The 26,652-nt window shown below is 37.7% G+C and overlaps 4 protein-coding genes across 4 annotated transcripts; 1 reads left to right on the forward strand and 3 right to left on the reverse strand.

The window, feature by feature from the left end:
* Positions 1-842: 842 nt before the first annotated feature.
* On the forward strand, positions 843-3,626 carry LOC137726819 (NAC domain-containing protein 73-like). Its single transcript, XM_068465778.1, has 3 exons — positions 843-1,320; positions 1,480-1,669; positions 2,558-3,626. Exons 1-3 carry the CDS (start codon positions 1,183-1,185, stop codon positions 3,211-3,213), a joined length of 984 nt encoding a protein of 327 aa, XP_068321879.1. The 5' UTR covers positions 843-1,182; the 3' UTR covers positions 3,214-3,626.
* Positions 3,627-4,889: 1,263 nt separating this feature from the next.
* LOC137725861 (uncharacterized) lies at positions 4,890-11,338 on the reverse strand. Its single transcript, XM_068464684.1, has 14 exons — positions 10,934-11,338; positions 9,989-10,150; positions 9,811-9,876; positions 9,585-9,725; positions 9,306-9,419; positions 8,998-9,099; positions 8,692-8,877; positions 8,493-8,582; positions 8,293-8,427; positions 7,929-8,051; positions 7,731-7,816; positions 7,034-7,646; positions 6,820-6,897; positions 4,890-6,529 (listed from the first exon to the last, which is right to left on the reverse strand). Exons 1-14 carry the CDS (start codon positions 11,183-11,185, stop codon positions 5,483-5,485), a joined length of 3,195 nt encoding a protein of 1,064 aa, XP_068320785.1. The 5' UTR covers positions 11,186-11,338; the 3' UTR covers positions 4,890-5,482.
* Positions 11,339-14,562: 3,224 nt separating this feature from the next.
* Positions 14,563-15,171, reverse strand: LOC137726377 (glutaredoxin-C9-like). The gene has a single exon (XM_068465299.1). It carries the CDS (start codon positions 15,096-15,098, stop codon positions 14,688-14,690), a length of 411 nt encoding a protein of 136 aa, XP_068321400.1. The 5' UTR covers positions 15,099-15,171; the 3' UTR covers positions 14,563-14,687.
* A 3,435-nt stretch (positions 15,172-18,606) lies between these two features.
* On the reverse strand, positions 18,607-23,484 carry LOC137725999 (auxin response factor 3-like). The gene is made up of 12 exons (XM_068464850.1): positions 22,944-23,484; positions 22,756-22,812; positions 22,216-22,395; positions 22,002-22,086; positions 21,745-21,835; positions 21,509-21,673; positions 21,268-21,387; positions 21,121-21,196; positions 20,342-20,501; positions 19,385-20,256; positions 19,169-19,265; positions 18,607-18,905 (listed from the first exon to the last, which is right to left on the reverse strand). Exons 1-11 carry the CDS (start codon positions 23,226-23,228, stop codon positions 19,212-19,214), a joined length of 2,145 nt encoding a protein of 714 aa, XP_068320951.1. The 5' UTR covers positions 23,229-23,484; the 3' UTR covers positions 18,607-18,905; positions 19,169-19,211.
* Between the last annotated feature and the right edge of the window lie 3,168 nt (positions 23,485-26,652).

The following is a 26,652-nucleotide window of genomic DNA, read 5'->3' on the forward strand; positions in this document are numbered from 1 at the left end:
TATTGCATGACAAGCATTACCATTGCACTGAAACATTTGGCCGTGTTGATTAATTAGTGATTACTGCAATGACAGAGAACATTTTATCGAAAGCAGCAACCACCCTCCATCTGCAAATGTGTCTTTTTTTAGAGAGAGGGAGAGGGAGACAGTGATTCCTTGCTTGCCATTAGAAGTCTACGCGAAGAAAGGGAGAAATGGGGAATATATGCAGCAGAGAAGTTGGTACTGTATAAATATTTTGATCCCAAAAATGTTAATTTATATGTGTAAGTAGTTAGTTTTGGGTTGGTTCGTATGTAGGTGTCCATGAAAATGTACATATATCTTTAAGGACACTCTAGGTTGACACTGCAGCTAAAGTCCCAACTCCAACCCTAAATACCAAAGCCCTTCTCTCTCTTCCCCTCTTTCTCTCTCTAAAGAGGTAAAACGTCCCCAAAAGAATCAGGTTGCCCCCTCTCCACTCTAGCCACCCTTTTTTTTTTTCTTTTATAAAATCTTTTTTTATTTTTTTTACTCGTTAGGTATGTGTTATTTATAATTAACTCCATCCCATAAATTTTTTTTTTTTTTAATTATGGTTTAAACCCTCCTTTTAGGACAGAAGTCATACCCTTGGGAAAAAAAGAAAAGAAGGAACCAATTAACTATAAAGACTACACGGATTCTATTGTACACACGTATGTACACAAGCATAACCAAACTTGACGTCCAAGCAACCTTTTCTATTTCTAGAAAATTCGTTCTTCTCCCCGTTCTTTATTTTATAGCTTAGCTCAGCTTGCTACCCTTCGTTCTACTTCTCTCTCTACTCTCTCTCTCTCTCTCTATTTTATGGAGGCAGTTCTGTGTGAAGATATAATATCATAAGAGGAGAAAACAAATGGAAGGAGAAAGATCAAATACCAATCTAGATATTCCATCCCAAACATCAATATTGAAGAAGAAGATGATGAGCAAAAAAGTGGATATGGTTATGGAAAACGTGCTTTAAAAGTGACAAGCTAGCTGGTTGCTTGTCTGCTTTGCTTGCTCTAGGTCTTTTCTTTTGTTTTTTTCGGGGTTTGCTTAATATTTTGAGAGCTTCTGTTGTGTGTATATTTGGAAGAGGTGGAGGAAATAACAAGAAGATTTGGGGTTTGGAATGAGCCTCAAAGAAAAAACGGCAGAGATCAGATCATGACATGGTGCAACGACTCCGACGATGAGAGGGCCATTCAGATTGTCAGCCCCCCTCCTCCTAATAACCCTAATAATCCAAATGAATTTCGGAACATAACTTGCCCCTCTTGTGGACATCACATAGAATTCGACCAGGTAACAGAAATTCACTTATTTTTTACGTATATTGCGAACCAGTGACCTATTGTTAAGTTTTTGAACTAAATTTTACTCTAAATATTTGATTTTACATGAACTAATTGTTTGTTATTAGTTTTCATTTCTAATTTTTTCGGTTTATGTGATGTAATATAGACAGGAATTCATGATTTGCCTGGACTACCAGCAGGAGTGAAGTTCGATCCAACTGACCAAGAAATTCTTCAACATTTAGAGGCAAAGGTTTTGTCTGACACCAGAAAGCTGCATCCTCTCATTGATGAATTCATACCAACGCTTGAAGGGGAGAATGGGATCTGCTACACTCACCCTGAAAAGCTACCAGGTTATTATAATTATTTATTTTGGGTAAATTTTTGCTTTTGTTTTTTTTCTAATAAAACCCTATCGAGGGATGGTAATTAAGAAGCGCGGGTATTATTATTAATCCTCATTCAATGGATTGCAAAATGAGTAATGCTAGGTAGACCAGCTAATTTAGACCACATTTGTAAATTATGTGATGTGTCACTTGTAAGAAATAAATATATTAATCAACACTTAAGTAATAATCTAATCATCAACAACCATATCATATGATTTACAAAATATATAAAAAATACATGGTCTATCTAGCATTACCCTTGCAAAATTGACGTGATTTAATCCACAAACATACTCAGATATACTTAACATTTTATTTTATTTTTAACACTTGGGATTTGTTTTTCGACATGTTTTTTTACAATTTGTTTAATTTTTTTTACTTGTGTTTATGTATTTATCTATTTTTATACAAGCAACATTGAAAGGATGAAAATTAAATATAAGATCTCGACTTTCATAATTAAATATTCTTCACCACGTCTCTATCTTTATTTTTAGATGTCACATTGAAACATATAACCAGCACATGGGTTCGCTTGCTTCTCCTATAAAATCATTCAAATTAGTATGTTTGTGTTTTATACTTTTTTCTTTTCAAGCATGTTTTATGCATGTGAAGGCACAAGTTGGCAATACATATTTGGATGTTAATACTGAACGCAATCTCATGCATATATATAAATGGTGTCACAATTAGATGATGAAAATTAAAGATTAACATGATAAAACATTAAAGTTAAGAAAACTAACTAATTCAACTTACCCTCAAGTTTTCTTTTGTAATTGAAATTATTTTTACGTGATTAAAGTACAACACATTTTATTTGGACATCTGACGTGCATGCAGGAGTGAATAAAGACGGACAAATCCGCCACTTCTTCCACCGTCCCTCGAAGGCATACACGACTGGGACCAGAAAGCGAAGGAAGGTTCACACCGAAGAAGATGGAAGCGAAACAAGATGGCACAAAACCGGCAAGACAAGGCCGGTTCTTGTTGGCGGAGCAGTGAAGGGTTTCAAAAAGATCCTAGTCCTCTACACCAACTACGGGAGGCAAAGAAAACCAGAAAAGACCAATTGGGTCATGCACCAATACCACCTTGGCAACAATGAGGAAGAGAAAGATGGGGAGCTGGTGGTCTCGAAGGTCTTTTACCAGACACAGCCTAGGCAATGTGGATCAAGCATCAAAGATGTTCCAACGTTCGATCATCACAAAGGTGTGAATATAAGAAGTGGGCAAGGGAATGATGGTCTAATTAGTGCTGCTGCCACTAATCCTCTTCCTCTAGCAAAGAAGGCAGGTCTTGTGGAGTACTACAATCCTGGAGGTCCTTTCATGAATTATGATCATCATCAACATAATCATAATCAAGGGGGGCATAATAGAGAAAGCCCACCTCAGCTAATCCCAAATTTAGTTGTCCAAGGTGACGGGTCTTCATTTATTCGATTAACTTCAGATGCAAGCAAAGGGAAGCTCGAGAGGAAAATAGCGTGATTTGACAATATTGGACATGGATGGAAGAGCTCTCTTTTTCAGATGAGGTAGCTATACACACACACACACACACACACACACATAGCTAGGGTTTCTGTGGAATACTACTACCATGATCAAATAAATTAATGATTACAATATTAAGATTTTTGGTGACCAAAAACAATAAGAAATAAAGGAGAATATATTTTTACAATTACTTTCGGTATTTTTAACTCATATTAATGTATTTATGTGTACATATATATACAGACATTGTGATCTGTGATTTTATGACAATGAGCAATTGATTATTGAGAGTTAAGATGATGTTTTTTTTTAGAAATGTATATACAGACGATTATACAAACTTTTCTATCTGATTAATTTGTCTGATAGGACATTAACGTTTGATCATTAGCTTATGATTTTTTTCCTACACTTTTGTTCATATATATATTTTTTTATAATACATGTAGATTCCAAGTACAGCTCTGATATACGTTTCGTCTAATGTGAGTTATATGATAATAGACCTGTCAAATTCAAGCAGCCTATGAGAGAAAGCACTTTTGGAAATTTGTCAAACAAATAAGAATTAATTAATTAATTAACAATTTTTCCATATATATTATTACTCAAGTGATCAGTCATCCGTCATGGAAACTTGAAAGTCTTCGCGAAGTTAATTTGTTTGAATTTTTTACAGGACCCTTTTGGTTAGATTTTGGGGTCGAAGATTGTGTTAAGTCACAAAATGAATTTATCACGGAAGTCGAATGTAAAATCTTTCTTACTTATAGATGAAAGAACAATATCAATGAACTGTAATATTAAATTATACTTTGAAAGCTTTGTGACATATTTGAAAGTTTTACTTGATTTATTGCAAGTGACCCTCTACCATAATGGTGGAGAAGAGTGTTGCTCTTACATCACGACATGGGCTCGAATCTCGTCGGCTCTCAAATCTAACATCTAATCTAACAAATCTATAGTTGAAACAAAATAAAAAAAGAAAAAAAAAGGCTTTACTTGATTATAAGAGTAAAACAATCGTGAACATTTCACTCGTAATCAAAGAAAATTTAGAAATAAGTAATGTTATACTTACTATATTTTTCATATCACATTTGTATTATTTCTCTAATAGAAACAGAGCTCACCAATAGGATTAGATAATAAAAATTTTGACCAAGTCTAGCAATTTTGATCAGGATACTTCTATCTTTGCCCACAGTAATTATTTTTCTAGTTTATACCTACTTAGTAAATTTACACAGGAACAAAACCCTAGAGCCTTTGAAGGAAAAACGTAAGAAAAGCTTCAGCGCTGCCGATTTCTGCCTTCGGCTGCGGGGTCGGTGCCAAACCCATCCCCTCCCTCTCTTGTCCTCATCTCCTTCCTTCTTCCCTGTCTCACCTTCTTCCATCCTTACATCCCTAAAGACCTTTAGGGTCAGCCTCCGCTCTCCACATCGGCAGGAGTCGACGATGGCTACACCGAACAACGATTGACGGTGATTTTGTAGCCGAGCACGATTGCTGGTGAGGCCATCAAGTTGTAATAGAGACGAATGTACGTTCATAAAATATGGCAAGTATCAACTGTGACCTCGAAGGTCCTCTTCCAACCTTTTCTTTAAGAGGAGAATCGAACACAAAATTTCGAAAGCATAAAGAAATATTACTAACAATTTAAATCGCAAATCCCTTGCTTCTTCATGAATACAATACAAGTTTATAGTAATGATAACGGACAATAAAGGGCCACTAAAACGTGTTTTACAGGCTTCTAGTGCTCATTTATTGGAAAAATATAATTTAAATTGAACATTTGCAAACTATGTGCAAATTCCTCGTAAATATTAGACTGCCACCATCGTACGAACGAATTCTGTTGCTACATATCAACTGAGCAACTCCTTTGCTCAAAATCTGTCTATATAGTACAAATAAAAATTAAGTTTGTCATTAAAACACCCACACAGAGACGCATGATAGATCACACCGGCGAGCAGCAAAGAAACATGCTCGCGCGTGTAGAACTTGGAGACGAAAAGGATGCAAAAAATACACAGATATAGGCAAATTACTGATAGCTTACCTAAAGAGTAGCTGATCTCAATAGCCTAAAGCGCCTAAATATTTCAACCTTTTGTTGTTACACTAGAATAAAACACAGTATTTGCAACAACGCTGGCGAGGTTTACCAGAAAACCAAACCATCGAGAACTTGAAGCTTTTGCTAGATACTGGACTAGTCACCTGCCCTGTAGATTTCAACTGGTCACAACTTCTGAAGGATGCATTTCTCGTACAGATCAAGCCATTCTTTTTTGCTAGCATTGCTTCTCAACTCGAGCACTTCGGCACCAAAATTATGTTTTGTGAGTTCTTGCTTAATTTTTGTGACGGTGAACCTTTTATAGTCTTCCGAATTGGTTTGCTGACTATGGGTATCATCATCTCCCTTGAATACTGAACCACCATCTTCTGTTTGTGTGTGCTTTAAAGGACTGGTAGTACTTCTAGACCTCTTATTCACTCTTAAAATCCGATCACTCATCTCCATGTCTTGAACAGAGTCCATGCCCACTTCATAGTCGTCTACCCTTGAGCGTTTCCCATGGGAAGCAGTCTTCAGCTTGCTATCCAATGCTGTTTCATTCAGCCGAACAGAAGTCAATTCTTGCTGGAGTGAATCAAGCTGTGATTGTGCAAGTTGTAGCTGATGAGACAGGTGGTCTGCCCTATTGTTTGCATCTGCATGTGCTGCGCGCTCACTTTCCAGAAGGCCTTGAAGGACCTGAACAGTACTAGTTCTCTGCTCATTATTTGATTTCAATAGCAATTCTATTTCTTTCTCTCGTTCTTCAACTCTTCCCTCCAGTAGAGTAACTTTCGAATGAGCTTCCATCTCTGATACACGAATTCTCTCTAGTTCAATATCCAAGTCTCTTTTTTCCCTTTGCAAACTTTCAATAAGCCTCTCAGCCCTCTCAATTTGGGCCAATCTTTCCATTGCCAATCTCTGCATCTCACTCTTTTCCTTCTGAGCAGTATCTGCTTGAGCCCGTGCTCTATCAGCAATATCAGTTGCTCTTGTTGCTTCCTTTTCAGCAATTTTGCACCTTTCTTGCACTTCGTCAAATCTTTTAATCTCAGATTCATACTTCTGCTCCAGATATAGCTTCTCCTGCTCCAGTATCTTTTTCTCTCTCTCAAATGAGTGGGCCTTTGCATTTGCAGCTTCTAATTTTTGAATAAACTCCTTGATTTCAAGCTTCATGGATGATATTTCAGCATCATAACTATCTACTTTCGATTGGGCAGCCTGCAAATGATGTGCATTTGTTAACAATCACACCATTGATAAATACATGTGTTGAAATAGACATCGCATGAGAAGAAAACATGCAAAATAAGGATTCTTCTTGATCCAAATTTCAATGATAATAGTCTAATGCTTTAGAACAACATAATAACCCCACTGTTAACCTCCCAACAGTGTATATTCTCGCCACACAAAACATCATCACCAAATGATATGGAACTATAATCTTAGAATTCTGAAGATTCAAACTCAAAAAACATTTCTTACAAAGTGTGAAGATTCAAACTCACCTTCAATTCTAATCTTAGAGTTGTCAAGCACTGCTCAGCATGTTCAATCTTTGCTGTCTTATCCTTTATTTCCTCCTCCTAGATATTTATAAACAAGAAAAACAAGTCAAAATATGTTAAGAAACTAGAGAATTGGAGTGTGCATGTGAATGCGTGTGTTTGTATGTGTTTCTGTACGTGTGTGTGTGTGTGTGTGAAAGAAAGAGAGGATCACCTTATCAGCCAAAGTATCAGCAAATTCTTCCCTCAAAGCATCTTCTCTCTTTTGAGTTTCCTTACTTGAACGCTCTTGGACAATTGCAGCCTTCTCCAGAGCAGCTTTTGCTTCTCTAAAAGCAATGTCATACTTGCGTTTCCACTCCTCAGCCTCCTCTTGTGCAGACTGAGCTTGTTCCCGAGCAGCAGCCAGCCTTGCTTCACCAGCACTGCATCGGGACTTGAGAATTGCAATTTCAGAACTCCATTGATCTTCCTCAGCCTTCTGCCTTGATCGGACATGTTCATATTTTCTTTTCCACTCTAAGGATTCCTGCTTTGCAGAGTCCAATGTTTTAACCAAACTAGAACATCTCTCACCCAATGAACTGTGATTACTTTGCAAGTTATTTATGCGGCCCATATATTCATCAGCTAGCTTTTTCTTGTCATTGATCGCATCCTCATAACGCTTAAGATATTCAGACTTGGACTTCTCACTGGACTCCAGCCGCTTGTTAAGTAACCCCAACTTATCTTCTAATGAGCGGCATCTCAACATGAGGGTGCTCTTCTCTGCTCCAGCTTGGTCAATCAGTCTCTTGACAAGGTCAAGTATTGGACCTTCAAAACTGTGAATTTGGATTTTGTGCAATTGACGTTAATATGCACTCATACATTAATAAAAAATAAGGAAATAAAGCCAATTGGCAAACCTCTTTTGTAGGAACATGGTCAGTTTCTGCCATTTTGCTGGACCATGACTTGCTGCTTCATAGTCGGATAGAAGACCATCAAGAACCTGGAAAAAGAAAATCCAAATATTAAAAAAAAAAAAAAAAAAAAAAAAAAAAAAAAAAAAAATACATGAACGAAAATGTTAAAGACCACAGAAGCAATCCACCGTTCCTTACCTTAAGAACATTATCAATATTAGCATCACTAGCATGGCATGCTGTTCTCAGCTTCCTTTCCATGCTTTGTATGGCATTTGAACAGTGCAACTCTGCCTCCATATATGCATTCTTTTTACAATCCTGTGTGAGTAGCCAATTTAAACAAATAAGACCAGTATACAAGAGATGAGATAACAAGAGCGCACATATGCATGATAACTGAGCTACTGTCACCAAACTATTTATTGTCGGGGCAAGAACACTTGTGCCAAAGCCCATTAATTGTACTATGGATAGTGTGGATGTACATGCAGCTCTGCCTTGCATGCATCAGTGTGTTGACAACCTATTAATTATAAATTTGCTTTGTATTGCATTGTACCTCAAACTCCTTTTTCAACTTTTTGTGGAGCTCTGCTTCGTACTTCTTCCTCAGTGGACCAACTCCTACAGCAGCATCATTGAACGCAGCCAATGATTTCTGAACTGCCTTTTCATGTGCTTCCCTGAATGCAGCCTACCAACACTTGGGATTAGTAAACAGTATATTCAACAACAATTAAGGCATAATGCACAACTTACTTCTTCGGGATCTTTTGGATGCTGAAAAGCAGACTTATACACCTCAAGAGCAGAATCATATGCTCTTCGGCAACCATCTTCTTCGACACTCTGCAGAGTAAGATTAAGATTAACAGACTAAATACTTATCAGGGTAAAGTTTCTTATCAACCCTCTAATTTAATACCAATCACAAAGGGAGTTCAGGACAAACACAAACCTGCCATGAAGAGGATATGGTAGGCACCGCCCCTTTATTAAGAGCATCAAGATAAGACTGTGTGATACCAACTAGAACTGGACCCGTCATCATTGTTGCCCCAACTTGCTTGGGCCTTGTCCTTTCAAAAACAAACTTTGTCAATGCATCTAGCCCAGCTCTGAATTCAGGCCTTAATTTGTCCAACTGCATTAGAAAACCTTAGGCTTCAAAACAACTAATAGAAAAAGAAAGAAAGTAACAGGGTTGAGCTCATGACCAACAAGAGAGAGAGAGAGAGAACAAAGACAGCAGCTAGTTACTCACCTGAATTTCGTCAAGTCTTTGAAGATCATGTTCGTTGTTCAAAGGCCGCACAAGGGTGAAGCATTCTCTGTCTGGAAATAGAGCTCGAATGGAGGCTCGTATCTGTATTGGTCATTCATACAGTACCAAGCCAGCATACATTAATAACATAATTTGGAAATGGTAGTGCTCAATGTGCCTACAGAGTCATAAACAGCTAACAAGGGTATATCTAAAGCACAAAATGCCTGTTGAAGGAACCATGTATGAATGGGCAAGGGAACTTCCTGAAATAATAAAGTCAAGAACTAAGAAGAGCCAGATAATACCTCATTTTTAGCAACTACGTCCCTTCTTCTGTCTTCGACAGGCTTCAAAGCAAGCTCCAGATAATCACGGGGTGTTATCTTTCCACTCTCCTCTGATAAATCCAGATAGAAGTCCTGAAACCAAGGCAGTAAGCATTACCACAAATGGAAAACCATATAACACATTCTACTAAATACACTGCATCCGCAAGAAATAAAAATAAAAATAATAGCAGCAGATGAACTGTTGCAGTAAATGGCACAAAGATTAAAGAAACAGGTTAATTCAAAACCAATTACCCTTAGAAGCCACACAAAGATTGGGGAGAATTGCCCAATTTCAGAAACTGTGGTTCCTCCAGAAGCTTTAACACGTATATGCTTGGTCATTTGAGTGACAAGAGAGATACGATCAAGTGAACCTTCATCTATACCACCCATCTAAAACAAATCAAAATGAAATTAAGAATAAACCATAAACCATATACAGAAAGAAGGTATAAAAGTGTCAGCATCGTTTTCTAACCTGGTTGTAAATAAACATGCTAGATAGGAGAACCGCTAAGGAAAATATCTGTGTGCTGTACGTTTCCTGTAAGATAAAGATAAGTTACAAGCATTACACTACAACTGATGATGCTCATTATAAAAAATTGTATAATGAGCTGAAACTAATATATTATAAGCAAAGAATGAAGGCTAACCGTCTGATCAAAAGCATCTATTCCTTCAGTATCCAACAGTAATAGATTGTATTCAGTCCCATCCAATGCAGTTCTCTTAAAGGGCGCACTCCACAACCATAGCCCTTTCGTACATGGGCGATGTGTAGATGCTACTTGAAATCCACCACTCCTTCCGAGAAGCTACAACAGAGAAGTCCAAAAACAATTATGTTACTTTCAGCAACATTAAACCAGTTGGGAAGAAAAACAAAAGCAAGCTTAGTGGTCATAAATTCATGGAGGGAAAGAGCTGATCAGAAACGGAAAGTTCTTTAAACAGTAGGCTCCATCTCTATATCTTACGCTTATTGTGAATCACACCCCAATTTTGTTTGACCGTATAATCAAAATTTCACATCTAACATAACAGTATTCCATCGTAAATGCATATGTCCTTGTCTTAAGAGTCGATACTACCCAAACATTGTTGCAAGAACATGATTTAGGTTAATCATAGACAAGTCCAAGAACTAGAGAAACCTAAAGTAACCCTACAATTATCCAAGTCTACGACAGTGAGGTAATTCCACCATTATCCAAGTCCACCAAGATCCACACTTTGGCCTTTCAAAGCATGTCCAATCAGCCAAAAACCGAGACCTAAAGTAAAGAAATCGTCTTGGTAGCAATCACCAAACCAATAAAGCAAGGGTTAGCTCTCCAGCTGGTCCACAGGTAAGTAGGTCCATTACTTTTACCGGAGGCCCCTCTCACTCAAGCTCAAGCACTTGCTTTTCTCGTTAGAGACGAACGTCTTGGGGCTAACGTGGACCCTACAATTCCTACACTTAATTCACTCCCCTAATTCTACAATGCCTTACAATCATAAACCCTAGAATTCAATTCACAGAGAGAAAACAAAAGTAAAACGATAATTAAGACATGTCCACAAAAATTGAGAGAAGAAAAGCCGAGAAACCGAACCTGGTTCAGAATAAAGCTCTTGCCCTGGCGGGCACGGCCGCAGACCGCGACGATACCAATGGGTTCCTTAACGAGCTGCAGCATGGAGACCGCCTCCTGATCCATCCGGAACTTCCCATTCTCGTCGCAGTAGACGAGCCGTATCGGCCTCGGGGGACCCGTCACCGATCGCGAAGGCGAGGGAGAGAACGACGGCGACGGCGACGGCGACGGCGGTGAAGAATCGTCTTTGCCTCTGAAGAATCTCCTCATGTTTTACCGTCGCTCCTTGTTACGACGTCGTTTAGTGATTCTGCCTTCCGTCGTCCAGTTCACTGAGGAGAGAGAGAGTGTTTTAAAATTGGGGAGGGAAAGGGGTCGGATGTTTTTGGGGAGCTTTACAGAGCAGCGAGAAGGAGAAGGGGCAGGAGTCAAATTACGCTTATGGGTTTGGTTGTCGTGGTGGATATCGAATTACGTGAAGGGCTTTATTGTACTTGTACACAAAGGTGGATCCCAAATCGGAACGACAGCGTGGAAACAAAGCTGACCTTGCAGTAGGCTCAGCTGCCACAGTATGTGCCTCTTTTCTGGGAAGTGTGTAACGCAGGACCGCCACTAACTTTCGTTTTTAGCAATGGCGGCCCAAAAGCAAGCCCAATAACTCTCGGCATTGCTAGGCTGGGCTTATGAGTTTAGGGTTTAGACCATCAAGTTAATTCAGCTGGGCTGAGCTTTGTGCGTGGGAAGGTCGGGTGATGAGAACGGTTTAGGTCCCTAAGAGTGGCCGAGTTTGTTCTGATCCTATACAGGTCTTTACTTCCAACTTTCGTCTGTTTGCCTGGTCTGCGAGTATTCTTCTTCACTTATAAGTGAGAGATTTTAGATTCGATTCTCCTCAAAGGTGAATTTGAACCACATTAGTGCTAATCCATTGTGAGGCTTAGACCACTTCCCCACTCCCTTAGTGTAGATAATATTTCTTGTTGTGCATGCGCTATCCTGTTAGGATCATAATAAGAAGAAGAACAAGGCTAAAGAGAAATTCTAAAAGCAAGAATTGTAAAAGTTCATTTCATTCATGCCTCACGTAACGAATCTATTCGACTATTCTACATAAAATGTGTCCAAATGAATCCATCAACCTACGTCGTACTAATTTCTAAATAACAAGTATTTTATCATGTCAGTACAAGTAACATTTTGGAAGAGTGGAAAATCGAACGCAAAACCTTGATTCTCCACTGGCTCTCTGATTGACTAGAGGAAAAAAACAAGATAAAGCTCAAAGTTGGCTATTGAAGGTGGTGGGCAGACTAGATAGGATTTTGGAATTGCAAATGTTGATGACAATTTGTAATGTCATTGACGATACCAAAACACCCAATAGAAAGGAGTTAAGTTATTAAACGTCAGAATTAAATAAAATAAATTCAACGGAAGGTCTTCGGCCTTCAAGGTCTGGCACATGTATTTGGACATTGGAACGTTAAATTCTTTGGGGAATTTTGAAGCTCTTGGGGGCAATGGTAAGACAACCTATGCAAAATATATATATATATATATATATATATATATATATATATATATATATATATATATATAATGATCAGTTCGTCTAGAGGCATTTGATTTTCATTTAATTAGAGGAACCTGTAAGTTTACTATTCTCACAGAATATATAATGGTATTATTACTAAGTTATCATAATGCACATGTGGCCCAACTTGTATTATTGTTAAGGTGTTGAATATTATATGCAGTGGCTACGCTGGAAATGGATACAGAAAGTAACAAAGCCCTGAAGTGATAACCATTGTTGTTGCAGTCGGATGGGATCATGGGATGATATTAATTGACAATTAAACAATTGATTGGTGCACGTCGTGAGGTTGTCATTTTCTCACACTCCTATTTTATCTTTATTTGTTTAGAAAAGTGTTAAGACGATTCTTTCGAAAGTAAAAATATTTATGAATTTTGTCATTTTATATTTTTAGCATAATATTTTATAATGTTGGCATGAATATCAGAGTTATAAGTTTCAAATAATTGGGTCATAATATCAACAACAAAAAAATGCCAATTCCTGCCATCATATGTCTGCAACTATTATATTGTTTGTAGAGTTTGTTGTTGGTGGATGTAGGATACTGTGGAGTAATGTTAAATATTGTCAAGGCTTGTCAACTAAGGTATTTCAATGAGCACATGGTGCGCAAAATAAAGTAGCACACAAGAAAAGAGAAAAGGAAGATAAGCATGATAGAAGAAAATAGAAGGAGTAAGAGGATGAGGTTTTTATTTAGTTTACCGTAGTTGTTTATAGAGGTCAAATACAATATACAAACAGATATACATGAAGTTTTGATGTTGTTGGGGTCAAGTTTAACCAAAGACCTCACGCTAACTCCGTCACTAATTGATACATGAATTAACATTAAATTATGAAGTGACAAAAAGTCTATAGTAAATTTCACTTTTGATGAAGTTTTCTTAACATTTCTCGTACACATCCACTCTCAAGTAATCATTTTTCAGAATTCAAAACTCGCTAATCATTTCCTAAGTCATCTACAAAGACGGTTATGCAGGGGCAAGGCCAGCAATTTGATGCCGAAATGGAATTGTACTTATGACTTCTGGTCCAGGCATTTAAGCGTGTGGAACCCAAAATCGACCACCACAGTCCTTCTATGTTATTTATTTAAAGCAAACCATATATAAGACTAATATTACAGACCGACACAATTTTCTCGCTACATTTCTTTTATGCGTCAATTTTTTGATTTTATTATCACTGTTTATTGACATGAATTATGCTAACAACAGTCACGGTGGTTGAGACTGTCACTTATTAATACACATTGATATTCATATTTATTTTTTGTTCCTCTTTAATTTAGTGACAGTAACTCATATGATGACGAGATTTTTTTGCAAAAATATCAATGTATCTTCTTTCCCTTTAACCATTACTTTACTTTTATTAGAATTTTACTTATGCTGCTCTAACATTACATGTGTAGTAAGAGTTTAACCCCGCTCATATGCAAACTCTTGTTTTAGTTACTTTAGGCGGATAGCTATTAGTTGTTTTAGTTACTTTAGGTGGATAGCTATTAGTTATGCACTAACATTTTCGTTAATAGTTTAGGAGTAATGCTATAGTAAGACTAAATTTTGTAAACTAATTGATATGAAAGTTAATTATTGAATTATGACTTAAGCATTGATAAACATGCTTATTTTTATTATTGATACATCATTTAGTTTATAAATTTTATTTATAAATTTAATCTCTTCAACGTTACCTTGATTAAACAGGACACGCCTGCATAAGCGACTTTCGTAGCATTTTTTATTAGTGGATGTACGAATTGATGCATAATGCAAAAACAAATAATGGAAAAGGCCATCTCAGACAAGCATGGGTCTTGCTTGCAGCAACCAGCTCAGCCCCACTGGATGTTGCCTGCTGTCCATGATTAGCATAAATTTTGAAAATTCACATCATATCATCGATTATTACAACAACTTTCAGATTAATTATCTCCCAATAACTCGTGTCCTACAAAAATATTCAACAAAATTAAAGACAGATACATGAAGAAATGATCACAGGATCTGCAATTTTGAAGCTGTACGTGTGAAACAAGTATTTCGTCAATCTTCTCTTTTTTTTTTTTTTTTTAAATCCGAATACGATTAAAGTTTGCTGAATTACAAGGGCAAAACTCCCAAAAATATTACAGAAGAAAAGGAGAAGAAAAAATCAAAGCCATAAAGCTCCAGCTTGTTTTAACACAGGCACAAGTTCACCTGTAATATGGGTAGCCATGACCCTCTCCAAACCACCAAACAACTTCCCGCCTACAAACACCACCGGAAACTGCGACCAATCCTCCTGGTCTGCTCCGATCAGTCTCCGCAGTTCAGCGACAACCCCGGTCTCGTCTTCCTCGTCCACTTCGAAAACCGTAGGGTTGACCCCATGGCCGAGGAGCAGTCGCTTGACGACGTGGCACATGCAGCAGCCACGTCGTCCGACAACCGTGACAGCATTCTCCGACACCAGTTTTTGTACGCTGGCCGCCGCTAGGTGTTGCTCGCGTGAGGACGGCGTCGCGTGGCCGGCCCGGCTGCCCGGAATCCATGTTCCATATGGGATAGTTTGTGATTGCATATTGCAATTAAAGTTCAATTTTTTCAGAGAGAGAGAGAGGATTTTCAGAGGGAGGGGGCGGTGATGTAGAAGTGGCGTTTGAGGACGGGGGATTTATAATCTGTAGAGAGAGAGAGAGAGAGAGAGAGGAGAGAGGAGCGTAGACTCTAACGTCAACGGCAGTTGCGCAGTGTTCGACGTCACAGGTTGCTGTGGGTGACGTTTACTTTCGTCACCCGCGTTGTTTAACACCGGACATATTCTCCAAGTGGGGCTAACAGATGATGCACCGCACACGTTGCCCTTAATTTTCCCACCAGGTTTTGCGATTTTTGCCTTTGTTTGTTAGTACTCCAAGCTGGCCATACTCTTTTGCTCTCATCTACTTTTGTGACGAAATTAAAATAAAACCATAACCCTAACATGCACAAATCGAAGAGTTGTGCTAGCGACAGTTACTTGCGTTCATCGTAAAATATTTGCTCATGCTCTTTCGGTTTTATGTCCTTTTTTTGACGAAATTAGTGTAAAAAGTACAATTATAACATGTGCTTTCATGCGAAAAAGTTGTGTCAATGGTGATGTTTAATTACGTATTATCAATTGTTGATTATTGTGAGAACATTTGCGCCGATATATAACTGATAGATTCCAAGAATTAGGTTCCTTGTAGTCAATATAGGGTATGTCCACAAAAAATGAGTTAAGAGCAACATGATGTCTGCCTGATACATGCCTAACATAATTGACTGGTACTTGGAGAGATACCTGTCTATTTCCCTTTTGCTTCTCCAAATGATGTGTATTTAACTTAATATTTGTCCAAGTATGATATAGAATGACACTTCATCATTAATTCAGAGTTATTAGTAGTGCGAAAATTATCAGCATGAGCTTTTTTTTTTTTTACAAAAACAGAACATAAAATGTACTTCTTTTTTATAAAAAGGGAACAAATTGGTGGCTTCGTCGCGGCAGCCCACCATTTTGGAGGCAAGAAGACTCATCACAGAGGCATTTTAACATTCTTCTAGCCACTATCGTGTAATTTACCAGGGACAGAAATCAAACCTAGAATATGCCATGTAGAATATAAATTTGAAATTCGTTTCTAGTCAGCCATTGGGCCACCAAATGGTGATTATAACATGTATTTCAATTATTGCGAATGAATGTTAAATTTTTAATAATAACTCATTTAAGTGATTAGGTGGAGGGTTTCTTGAAAAGAAAAAAAAAAAGAAATAGTAAAGTGGGTGAAAGGTACGATCCAATTTCACCAAATTAATTAGACACACAAATGTTAAAATTAGGCAATTTAATATAATAAAAAAGTTATTAACAGTCTAATAATACTCTTCTTCACTTATAAATGAGAAATCTTATATTTGATTTTCGGTAAACACAAATTTTAACCACACTTTTATTAACCAATTGAGGCTAAGTCCACCCCTCGGAAAATATCATATTTCATAAATAAAATAAAATAAAATAAAATAAAAACATATCCACATGCAACCAATAGAAAAATAAAAGTGATCTCCAAATCTCAACTATTTGCTCATCCCAACTTTCACGTAGTGACAAAAGCCGCTCGCGGACGGTGCGTCCGCGTACACGTAGTAATACGACAACAACCCCATGTCGTCACCCACCCACCACACACCGTCATTTGCTTACCAAAGCAGTCACAATCACCATCACAGCACGCCACGTGGCGTGAACGAATGACGCTTATCTGATCATCAAAAACCTGGATTCTTGAGCATGTCGTTTTCAGTCGCGTTTGGAAGCCCCGCGTCTAAAGATTTTTAGTGTGACCGACAAATAAGATGGTACAACATATATATGATTATATAAATGATGGAATATGTATGTTAAAAAGTTAATAACTTAAAAAATAAATTTTTTCACTAATTACATAATAACACGTGGTGTAACGTCTGTATTTCCGTTACAATGAAAAATTTATCCCTGACGTCTTGCCTTTCTCTCTCCTGCTGACGAGTGCGTGACGTGGACGTACCTTTCGTTGCATTATTTTTTTCTATTTTTTTAATTCCGCCCACGTCACGAGGAATCAGTCAAAGACACGAGGGGTGGAAATTCTAGTCGTGGCGGTTGTTGGAAGCTTCGTATATTTAATTACATGTTTGAATTAATCTGAGCCGTGAATCACATGATCATCGATCCTGAATCTGATCATGTGGGGGTCAACGCTCTCATCTTACTCTTCTGTTTATATAAATTATGTTACGGATTTGTAAATATCGTTACATGATCTTGTGACATTTTATAGGAAATATATATAATTATTTTAAGTATCTGAAATTTGTTACATGAATCGGTCAGATCGATGTTATTATTCTAAATGTATATGGCATTTTTATTATGATTTGAAGATGGAAGATTTTTGCTAATCAACGACTTTATGATCACATGTTGAATGCTACACTCGGATGTGATATTTTCCTTGCGACACTTAAAATCGTTTTTCTTTAAATATGTATTTAATGGCAACCATTATTGCAGCTAAACGTTAAGTACATATGAATATGCATGAATACAATTTTCAATCTAAGATCCCAAGTTATCTTGTGATTATTTTTTTCTTCTTTAAAAAAAAGGGATCAGTTGGTGACTCGTTATGGTAATCCACCTTTTCGGATGCAGTGAAGACTTATAGAGGCATTTCAGTCTGTCCTTAGCCATTGTCGTGTGATTCACCAACGCCAAAAATCGAATCCAAAACCCCCCATGTGGAACACGAGCCTAGAATTCGTCCCCGATCACTAAGTCACCTGATGGCGATTAGTTATCTTGAGATTAATGTAGCTAGATTGATGCTTGATACATTAACGTGTAATTTATTTTCTTGTTGGAAGAAATACAAGGTTAGGTTTACCAGATGAACAAGAGGAAACGACCTAATTGGATTATTGCGTGGAAATGAGCAAGTTAGCATATAATAAAAATAACAATTCTGTGTTTACTTTGAAAAGCAAAGGTTGTTAGTCAGTCAATTGGACATGGAACTCAAAAATAAAACCAAAATCTACAAGTTGGGGGTTTAATGTTTTATCCAAAACCCAAATCTTTTCTTGTGGGACAAATAAATTGGGACTAAATAGAATACATATGTCATATGTCAGCTAACATTTTTATAAAAGTTTTAACAAAACACTCCTGGTACTGTTCACTTTTAACAAAACAACCACATTTTTACTTTTACCTAATTCTATTCACTACACTTTTATTTGTCATTTTTCATTAAAATTAAAAAATTTTCAAACTTTTCGTTAGTTTTCATTTTTATAAAATAGTCATCGTACTCTTTACTTAAAAAGTCCTAACCATTAGACGACTACTTAAAAATTGTTGGTCTCATGAACTTGGTTTGCTCCCTAGTGGTGTGAGGTTCGACTCTCCCACAATACCCACGTAGCAAATGCTAAAGTTTCTCGCTCCCCAAATGTTCAGCTGTCAAGCTGGGGTTTAGTAATTAGTCGGGTCAAAGACTCAGATACACTAGTTTCAAAATAAAGAAATGTTACAGATCGGAGTATTGTGCCTTAGCAGATAAGCCCTCTTTCATCAGGTTTACATACGAGGGTTAAGCAATATTAAATATAGGTTCTACAAACTTTTGTTCTCAAAGCTGAATTAAGATTACAAATCAAAGTCCCTTGAAGCGCTTAGTTACAACTTTTGCCTCAAAATTAAGTTACATAATTGACAGCACACACATAATCCCGAAGAAAACCTCCGCCTGTCGAGAGTTTTCTTCATCGGCACAACGCAAAACTATTGATATTACAGTAACAATGCCTGCCAAAAGAGAGATTCAAACAAATAAATGACCGGAACACAAGCATCTTCTTCATGTTCATCGGGTTTACTTATACGACTTTGGAAGATATAGTGCGACGACAAACATGGCCATAATGAGTTCCATAGGTAGGGTTTATAAGCGTACTTCAAGCCATACCGACAATAGACAGGCAATGAAGAATGCATGTAGATTCCGATGCTAGGTTGCAAACAGAACAAATATAGACAGACATAAAACAAGTAAACGTGTGAGGACTTACTAGTTGCTGCCTCAGATCATCTGCAACAAGCACAGGATGATCACTATCCTTGTAAACAGCTTTCCATCCTTTCTCCGCGCCAGTCAAAAGCCCAATCCTAGACATAAACATCCCACTTGCTAATCAGATAATCATTTGCTTCCGTCAAATAGAAGATTAAATACCCCAATCGTAACATTTGAAAATTGCATTTCATGCAGCAAAGAGGTTGCTTACTTTAGTACAGGTAATTCCAACTGTTGAAGTCATCAAAGGAGGCTTTGAATGAAACCGCACTCCAACATTGGGGTTGCCCTCTTGATCCGGGACACATTTGTCCTCGGACAATGAGAAACCAAAGAGTCTACAGCTACCTTTGATTGGTGAAATAGAATCCTGGCTGCCACTAATTGTTGATTGACTCGTACCTGGATGAGGTGAAATACCATGCTGATTGTAAGAATGCGTGCCTCCACGATCTTCCCTGCTGAAGTTACGTTCACCAAACGAGGATGATGTTTGCCTTCCACCATCATGTTCAGAGACATGTAGAGTCCGATTTACTCTATGGTCCTCTGGGTTATGGCCATTGTATACCGAGTTGAATTCCACAACTGGATTCACTGCTTGCTGGAACATTAACACAGACGATGGTGATGAAACTTGCACAGATGGGGCAGATGAGTGCACATGTGTATTATTGCTCTGCATCATGGTGGACCATCCATTCCTAAAGCCAGGCACATGAAAACCATCATAGATTCCAGGTCCACCATATTCATGAGCTTCGTTAGAAGCAGGAGCTCTTCCATATGGTGAGCTTGGAAGTATTTCTTGACCTTGCAAGACCTTACGGAATCGGAATGATTCACCAAAGCCTATGCCTTTTGAGGCAATCTCAGAATCCACAAGTGACTGTCTGAGACCATTACCTCCAGCAGCAATCCCAGAACCACCGGAACCGTGGAAGACTCTCCTTGCTTCAGATGGAAGCGAATTCAGACCACCTAAACCACTGAAAGGAGTATCAAACCCCGAAATTTCTTGACCTTGCAAGACCTTCTGGAACCTTAAAGATTCCCCAAAGTCTGATGTTCCAATCCCACCATCTGAAAGGGAAACACTCAAACAAATCAATTATGTTGCAGAGACCAGTGTTATGATGACATGTCGTGGTATGATTGCAGGACATACTAGGAACTGAACATTCTGGTTTTGTTGCAGACAAACCAATCCTGGACCGCTTCAAGCCAGTTGCCATTAGGGTATGGGAACTAGAAACAGAACCAGATGGCTCAACTTCCCATGGGGAAACCCTGCCGTGCTTACTTGTGTCTATATCATCCCACCTGACCTGCAATAGCAAAGGAAATGTTCAAACCAATATATCTAGTGCTAATGGCATGAGCGAATACCAGAAGTCAATATGGATTTAGGTAAACGACTCTCAAGACAGTGAAAATTAACTCTTACTATCAAGACATAATTGCTCATAGACCCTGAGTTTCTATTCCGTAGGACTATGCGTAGGGTGGCTTGATCAACAATTAAGATAAAACTGTGTAGCTAATACGGGAGAAAATTTATGCTTCCAGTCTAAATTTAGCCAGAAACTCTACCAAATCGTGACATTTCACATGACATATGAAGTGTGTGCAATTCATCCTAGTTGGAATACGGTGAAGCTGGCTACATTTTTTTTTTTTGTTACCTTCTGCACTCTCATGCTTCAACTATTGTTCAGAAAAGCTTATCATAGATTTGTTCATGACAATGGTTTTGGGAATCTCATTGTAAAATAACCAATAAGTATAGGAAGTGTCCCATAAAGAAGATAAATACAGAATTTAAGGTATCCTAAAGATAACTTTTGGTTTAGTACATTGGCATTCACCACCCGAACCTTCTCAAGCAGATACGTATAAGTAGAAACAAAAAAAAAATACATATAAGTTTGTGTAGAAAATACGTACAACTAGGCATCTCCATTTTGAACCAGGCCATCTTACAGGATCCAATTCACTAATCCCCGTTATAAACCCAATGTATCTGCCAAAAAGAAAAATTTAATCAAAATTTTGCACAAAACTACAACTATTTCAAAAGTAAGAATGCCAAACCTTCGCTCTGCTGCATCTTCAGTTTCGAAACGCATTTTGATCCTCATTCCAGCAGAAAAACAATGATCTAGGCTCCTCAAAAACTTATGGGAAGGTATTATGAATTCAGAAGAGCTGGACCTACAAGATCATGGACGATTATAAGGAAAAAAGATGCAGAAGGAAGAAAGGTCTAAAGTCTCAAGCACAATAACTTTCAAGATTATTTTAGGAACATGTTAAATGATGAGCGCCAGATTACCTTGGATTGTAGTACACATTAAAAGCATTCTTCGCGAATATAGCATTCACCACATCGGTGATAGCGCTACAGTTCAATTGCTGGCTACAAAGAGTTGGACAAGTAGCAGAACTTTTAAACTGGGCTGCCCTTCTAATTCCGAGCCTCAGTTCTCCATCGTCACCCCTATTATAAATACTGGATGAGAATTATAAATAAGGGGATCCAAAATCTCTTCAATCGAAGGGTTTATATACCTAAGAAACAGCACTGCATCTCCAGAGACGAGCTTCTTCTTGTTCACAAACGCACTCCACCCAGTGGTGAGCAAATGCCTCCGTGGCTGCCCTACTCAAACCAATTAGAAAAAAGGAATAAGAAACAGAAAAACATTGAATCTAAAGCATCCAATTTACAAAGTTCAGTATAAAACTCTAATAAGATCGCTACCGTATCATGGAAAGATAAACCCCCAACTAATGAAGCACAAAAGGGATCATATTTTTTGCATTACCCCTATAGATATGTCGGAACCTCCACTCCAGGCCATGCAGATCCTTTGCTACAAGCTCTTGCGAAGGCCTTTGTTGAGTGTAATCCTAAAAGCACAATCTATTCGTCTCAAAAACAAAATACTAATATGTACTTGATTAGACTAATAATTTAGTCTCAAAAATGTTATGCAGAAGCTAAACCAAAAGTTGGGGGAGAACATGAACTAGGAATACCAGGGGAGGAAAGCAATCCTCGGCAGCACGACGAGGCACAGAGAAGCCTCCGTGAGTGCTAGTATCGGAAGCAGTAAGGGTTTTGCAGAACATGTGGGGTGTGGCTGACGTCCCCATTGCCTCAACGTCGTCCTCGGCATCTGCATCGGTTTCCCCTTCCCGCAATCTGTGCTCAATTTCCTACACAGATTAAAGCATTAGTGAAATCACCTCAATGTCAATGTTTAATAGATAAAAACATCACACGATCACCAGGAAGAGCAAAGAAAATTAAAAACATCAACCCCGAAATCGAATTGTATAAATTATAAGTAACTAATTCATAAATTCGTGAAATGACTAACAGTAAGGAGACAGAGATGCTAACATATGATCTTTGATAATGCCAAAGCGGGAAAGAAAGAAAGTGAAATTCTAAAGCTTGGGTTTTTAATTGTTTCGGTTTCTACACAACGTGAGCATTTTCTCAGAAAAATTTTACTTTTCCAGCATTTTCTAAGGAACCAAACAGAAAATCAAAACCCGTACAAATAAACCCACCTCACTTTCAGGAACAAGGGAAACCCGAGCGAAGACATCGTCAGTGCCAGTCTCAGCCTGCGACCCAAAAAACCCTCAAGAAATTGAGAACCCAGATAGCAAAACCCCAAAAGCTATCAAATTTCATCAAAAATCCAAAACCCAAAAAGAATTTGAGAGAGAGAGGCTCATTGTATAGAGAGACTGACATGGAGCTTGACATCGACAACCCGACAGAAGAGGTGGGGCGGGAGATCATAAGCCGAGGTCGGAAAATCCGAGACTTGCTCCAGGTGGCCCTGCGGAAGATACACCACCACACTCCCTTTCTTCGGCAGCGAAATCAGTGGGCCAGCGCAGGCGTGCCAGAGCTCCATGCACACCGACGCGGAAGAACCCAGAGCGTCGGAAACAGAGGAAGCCGAAGACGGCGAGCCGGACGATGGCGTTTGTTCGTCCTCAGTCGCACTGTTCAGATCAATTAGACCCGCCATGTGAAATTAAACAGAAACTGTAAGGACCCAACAAGCGAAAGAGGAAGAAGAAGAAGGAGAAAAGCACTTTGCTTTTTTGCTTTTTGCTTCTGCTTCTGCTTAAGCTTGTTTATAATATGGAGAAAAGAAAAAAGAGAGTAGAGGAGGTTTCAATTCTCCTGCATTTTGAGAGATGGGTTTGATGGCACTTTGCTAAAAGAAGCTCGGAAAAGCACTTCTCTCTCTTTTCTGCTTAATTCTTAACTTTTATTATTTTTCTTTTTCTTTTTTTTTTTTTTTTTTTTTGAACGCATTATTATTTTTCTTTTGGACGGGCTTTTGGGTATCAAATCAAAAGCTCAAAAGCTTTTACAATTTGGGAGGTGAGAAAAAGAAAATGGAAATTAATACCCAAAAAAATCAGATAATTTAATATGGGACTTCTTTTGGTGTTGAATTCAATCCCTTTTTGGGTTTTTAAATAAAAAAAGATTAAACCTTTTTACTCCGTCTGCAGGCTGAACTGCAGCACTGTTGCAGCTGCTGGGTGTGATGTGTGGCAGAAACAGTGTGTGTATGAGAGAGAGAGAGAGAGAGAGAGAGTGGAGGTCTTGTACGGCACCCCCTGTATTTCCGGGCGGATGTCTATTCTGTCCCCTTCTACTCCATCAAATCCCACTCGTACCCCCCCCCCTTTTTCCTTAATCTTCATTCTTTCCTTCCTCCCATATTTAATTTATTTTAATTAAGATTTTGACAAAACCAAAATCTTACATATCAGTATGTGATTGACTTAGAATCTTGATAACGTACCATTCAAGACAATTTTTTTTTTTTTTTGTAATTTTGGGGATGTTTTGGGTTTTATCTTCTCCTCCCTTTATTTCTTGGGGTCAGTTCCTCTTGCACAACCAAAACCATTTGGTTAAACTGGCCAAAAGATAGTAACAATATGGGCAGTATGAAATATCCAACTTTCGAAAACTATAGTGTACTCTTAGGAAACTTCTTTTTTAGGGCAACCTTCGTCATCTCACAAATCGAAATTGGGTTGCTATTTTAGCAACCTGAACTGGTAGGCTTTACACATTCAACTTTTGCAAGCTTTTACCTTCACCACTCACTCGGTAACTTGGAAAACAAACAAAAAACAAAAAAAAAAAACACATGTTCCAAATTCAAAAGTCACATGCATAATCTTTAAGACATTCTTCACTTTTGCTGCAAATTTACCCAACTGCTTTATCTGCCCATGTTTGATTGTTTCCATAAGAGTCTTATGGCTCATTATTTCTTGTTTAATTTCTTAGGGCAAAAGTAATGTCAAATGTGGGTCTTTATGCTTAATCAGTTGGGGGACAAGTAAAAAGATGGCACTTCCCATTTCTGCATAATACAAATTAAGAGGGAAAAGAATCATATTTCAATTAAGATATATTATAGCAGTGAACAATTATGCCCTAACCAACTTAACTATCATTTTCTTTTTTGGTCGGAAACTATAACTAATGATCAAATTTTGTTTCTCACATCTACATGGACTTTAGTAAAAACTTGACTTGCAAATTAAAAACGAAAGTTCTACTATACTCCAGTGTATGACATACCTTAACTGGAGAGTTAGATTTACTTAAAAAATTAAATAGTCAATGATCCAATGACCAAAGATCACTAGTTATACTATACGTATTGAAAATTATGATTTTTAATTATAAAAAAATATTATATATTTGATTGAAAAAGTCACATTTAAATATGGACAGAGATCCCAGCCGGATCTCCCCCAACAAGTCCTAAAGATTCGGAGATCCGGACCCTTGCAATTTGATTAAGCAGCTACAATTATTATCACTTTTAGAAGGGCCCCCTGTTTGTAGCCGTTAGATCAAATTTCAACAATTTAGATCTTCAAATCTTTAAGATTTGGTGGAGTGAGATCTGGATGGGATCTCTGTCCTTTAAATATAAGTTCACAGAAGTGGATCGCACTTTAAAAAATACTAAATATCAACATTTTTCAACAGACTATGGACTCAAAGACATAGGTTGTGATTAATTAGGACATTTTCACATGCAACATTCTTGCTTGTTATTCCTTGATACCAGCCCCCCCCCCTTCCCCCCCCCCCTCCCCCCCCCCCCCCCCCTTTTTTTTTTGCACACAAACCTAAACTTGTTCACAAATAAACTATTCACTCATGAAAATCAAACCCATACAACCTTTCCCCATAAAAAAAGGAAGGACAACCAAACTTTAAATAATTGTCACAACTATTTGGTTGAACGATGTGAATCACATAATTGTGATCAGGAATTTCAGACTTTGAGTCTTCTTGACTTTCTAAATGGTGGATTATCGTGATAAAATCATCAGCTGATCATTTAAAAAAAAAACATATAGCTATTCACTTAAATTTTAACGGTTTTGGAAACTTATTTGAATTGCCAATTAAAGTAATGTAGGAAGGTCCAAAGAATTTTTTTTTTGGTTTTTTAACAAACGATACTAAAGTAGTAAGAAAGTGGGATAAGCCTTACAATGTGCTAGTAATAATGTGGTTCAAATTTTCCTACGCTCTACTGTAAAAACTTCATTATTAAAATTATAGGTCATTGCGGTTATTAGTTTAATGTTCTTATATATAACAAAAAAATAAAAGAATTCTACTATACTCTACTGTTTGGCATGTACGGTATAAATTAGGGTAAAACCGTCTTTTTAGTTGTTGGATAAACAATTGTGTCACAGTAAAGGAGCAGGTCTTTATCTGACCTGAGCCATCAACTGCAAAGAACCCAGTAACCACAGGCTATAGGGCTATACACCTATACATATAAATATATATATATATATATATATATTTGTGTGTGTATACACGTTAGGTTAAGGTTTACTAGCTTCAGTCGCTTTTGCAATGCTTAGGTGAATAACCCGGATAAAACGGGTTGCAACTCAATGCCCGATTGAGCAAATGACTCGGGTCTTTCGATTCGCATGGGAAAGTTGTCAACCACCACTCGCCCTGTGAGAGCGTTTGACACACAGTTTGATTTCGTGTTTGTAGAACAAGAAATGTTTATCAAGCTTTTATTTGGTGGTGCTTAATTGTCAATGATGAAAGTGTCTTTTATTTTCTTTCTTTTGTTTTGAGTCTCTCAATTCAGTTCGAGTTAATTATTAGTTGCAGCAATTCAATGTGGGTTTGTTGCGCATTTTAAGAACGAAATAGAACAATTCAGTTTTTTTTTTTTCACACATTTATTTCAATTTTCGATTCGTTGGATTGAATAAACTAAAGAATATTAGTGGAAAAATTAACAACGGTATGTGAGAGGTAAAAAGAAGTGTGAGAATAGCACTACCCTAATTTTATACTTTAAATTGCCTACGTCGAAAGCTAGATTGGGAAAAAGGTTCTATTATGTTCGAAATGTTCTTAAAAGT

This window comes from Pyrus communis, chromosome 2, assembly GCF_963583255.1.
Source record: "Pyrus communis chromosome 2, drPyrComm1.1, whole genome shotgun sequence".
NCBI lineage: Eukaryota > Viridiplantae > Streptophyta > Magnoliopsida > Rosales > Rosaceae > Pyrus > Pyrus communis.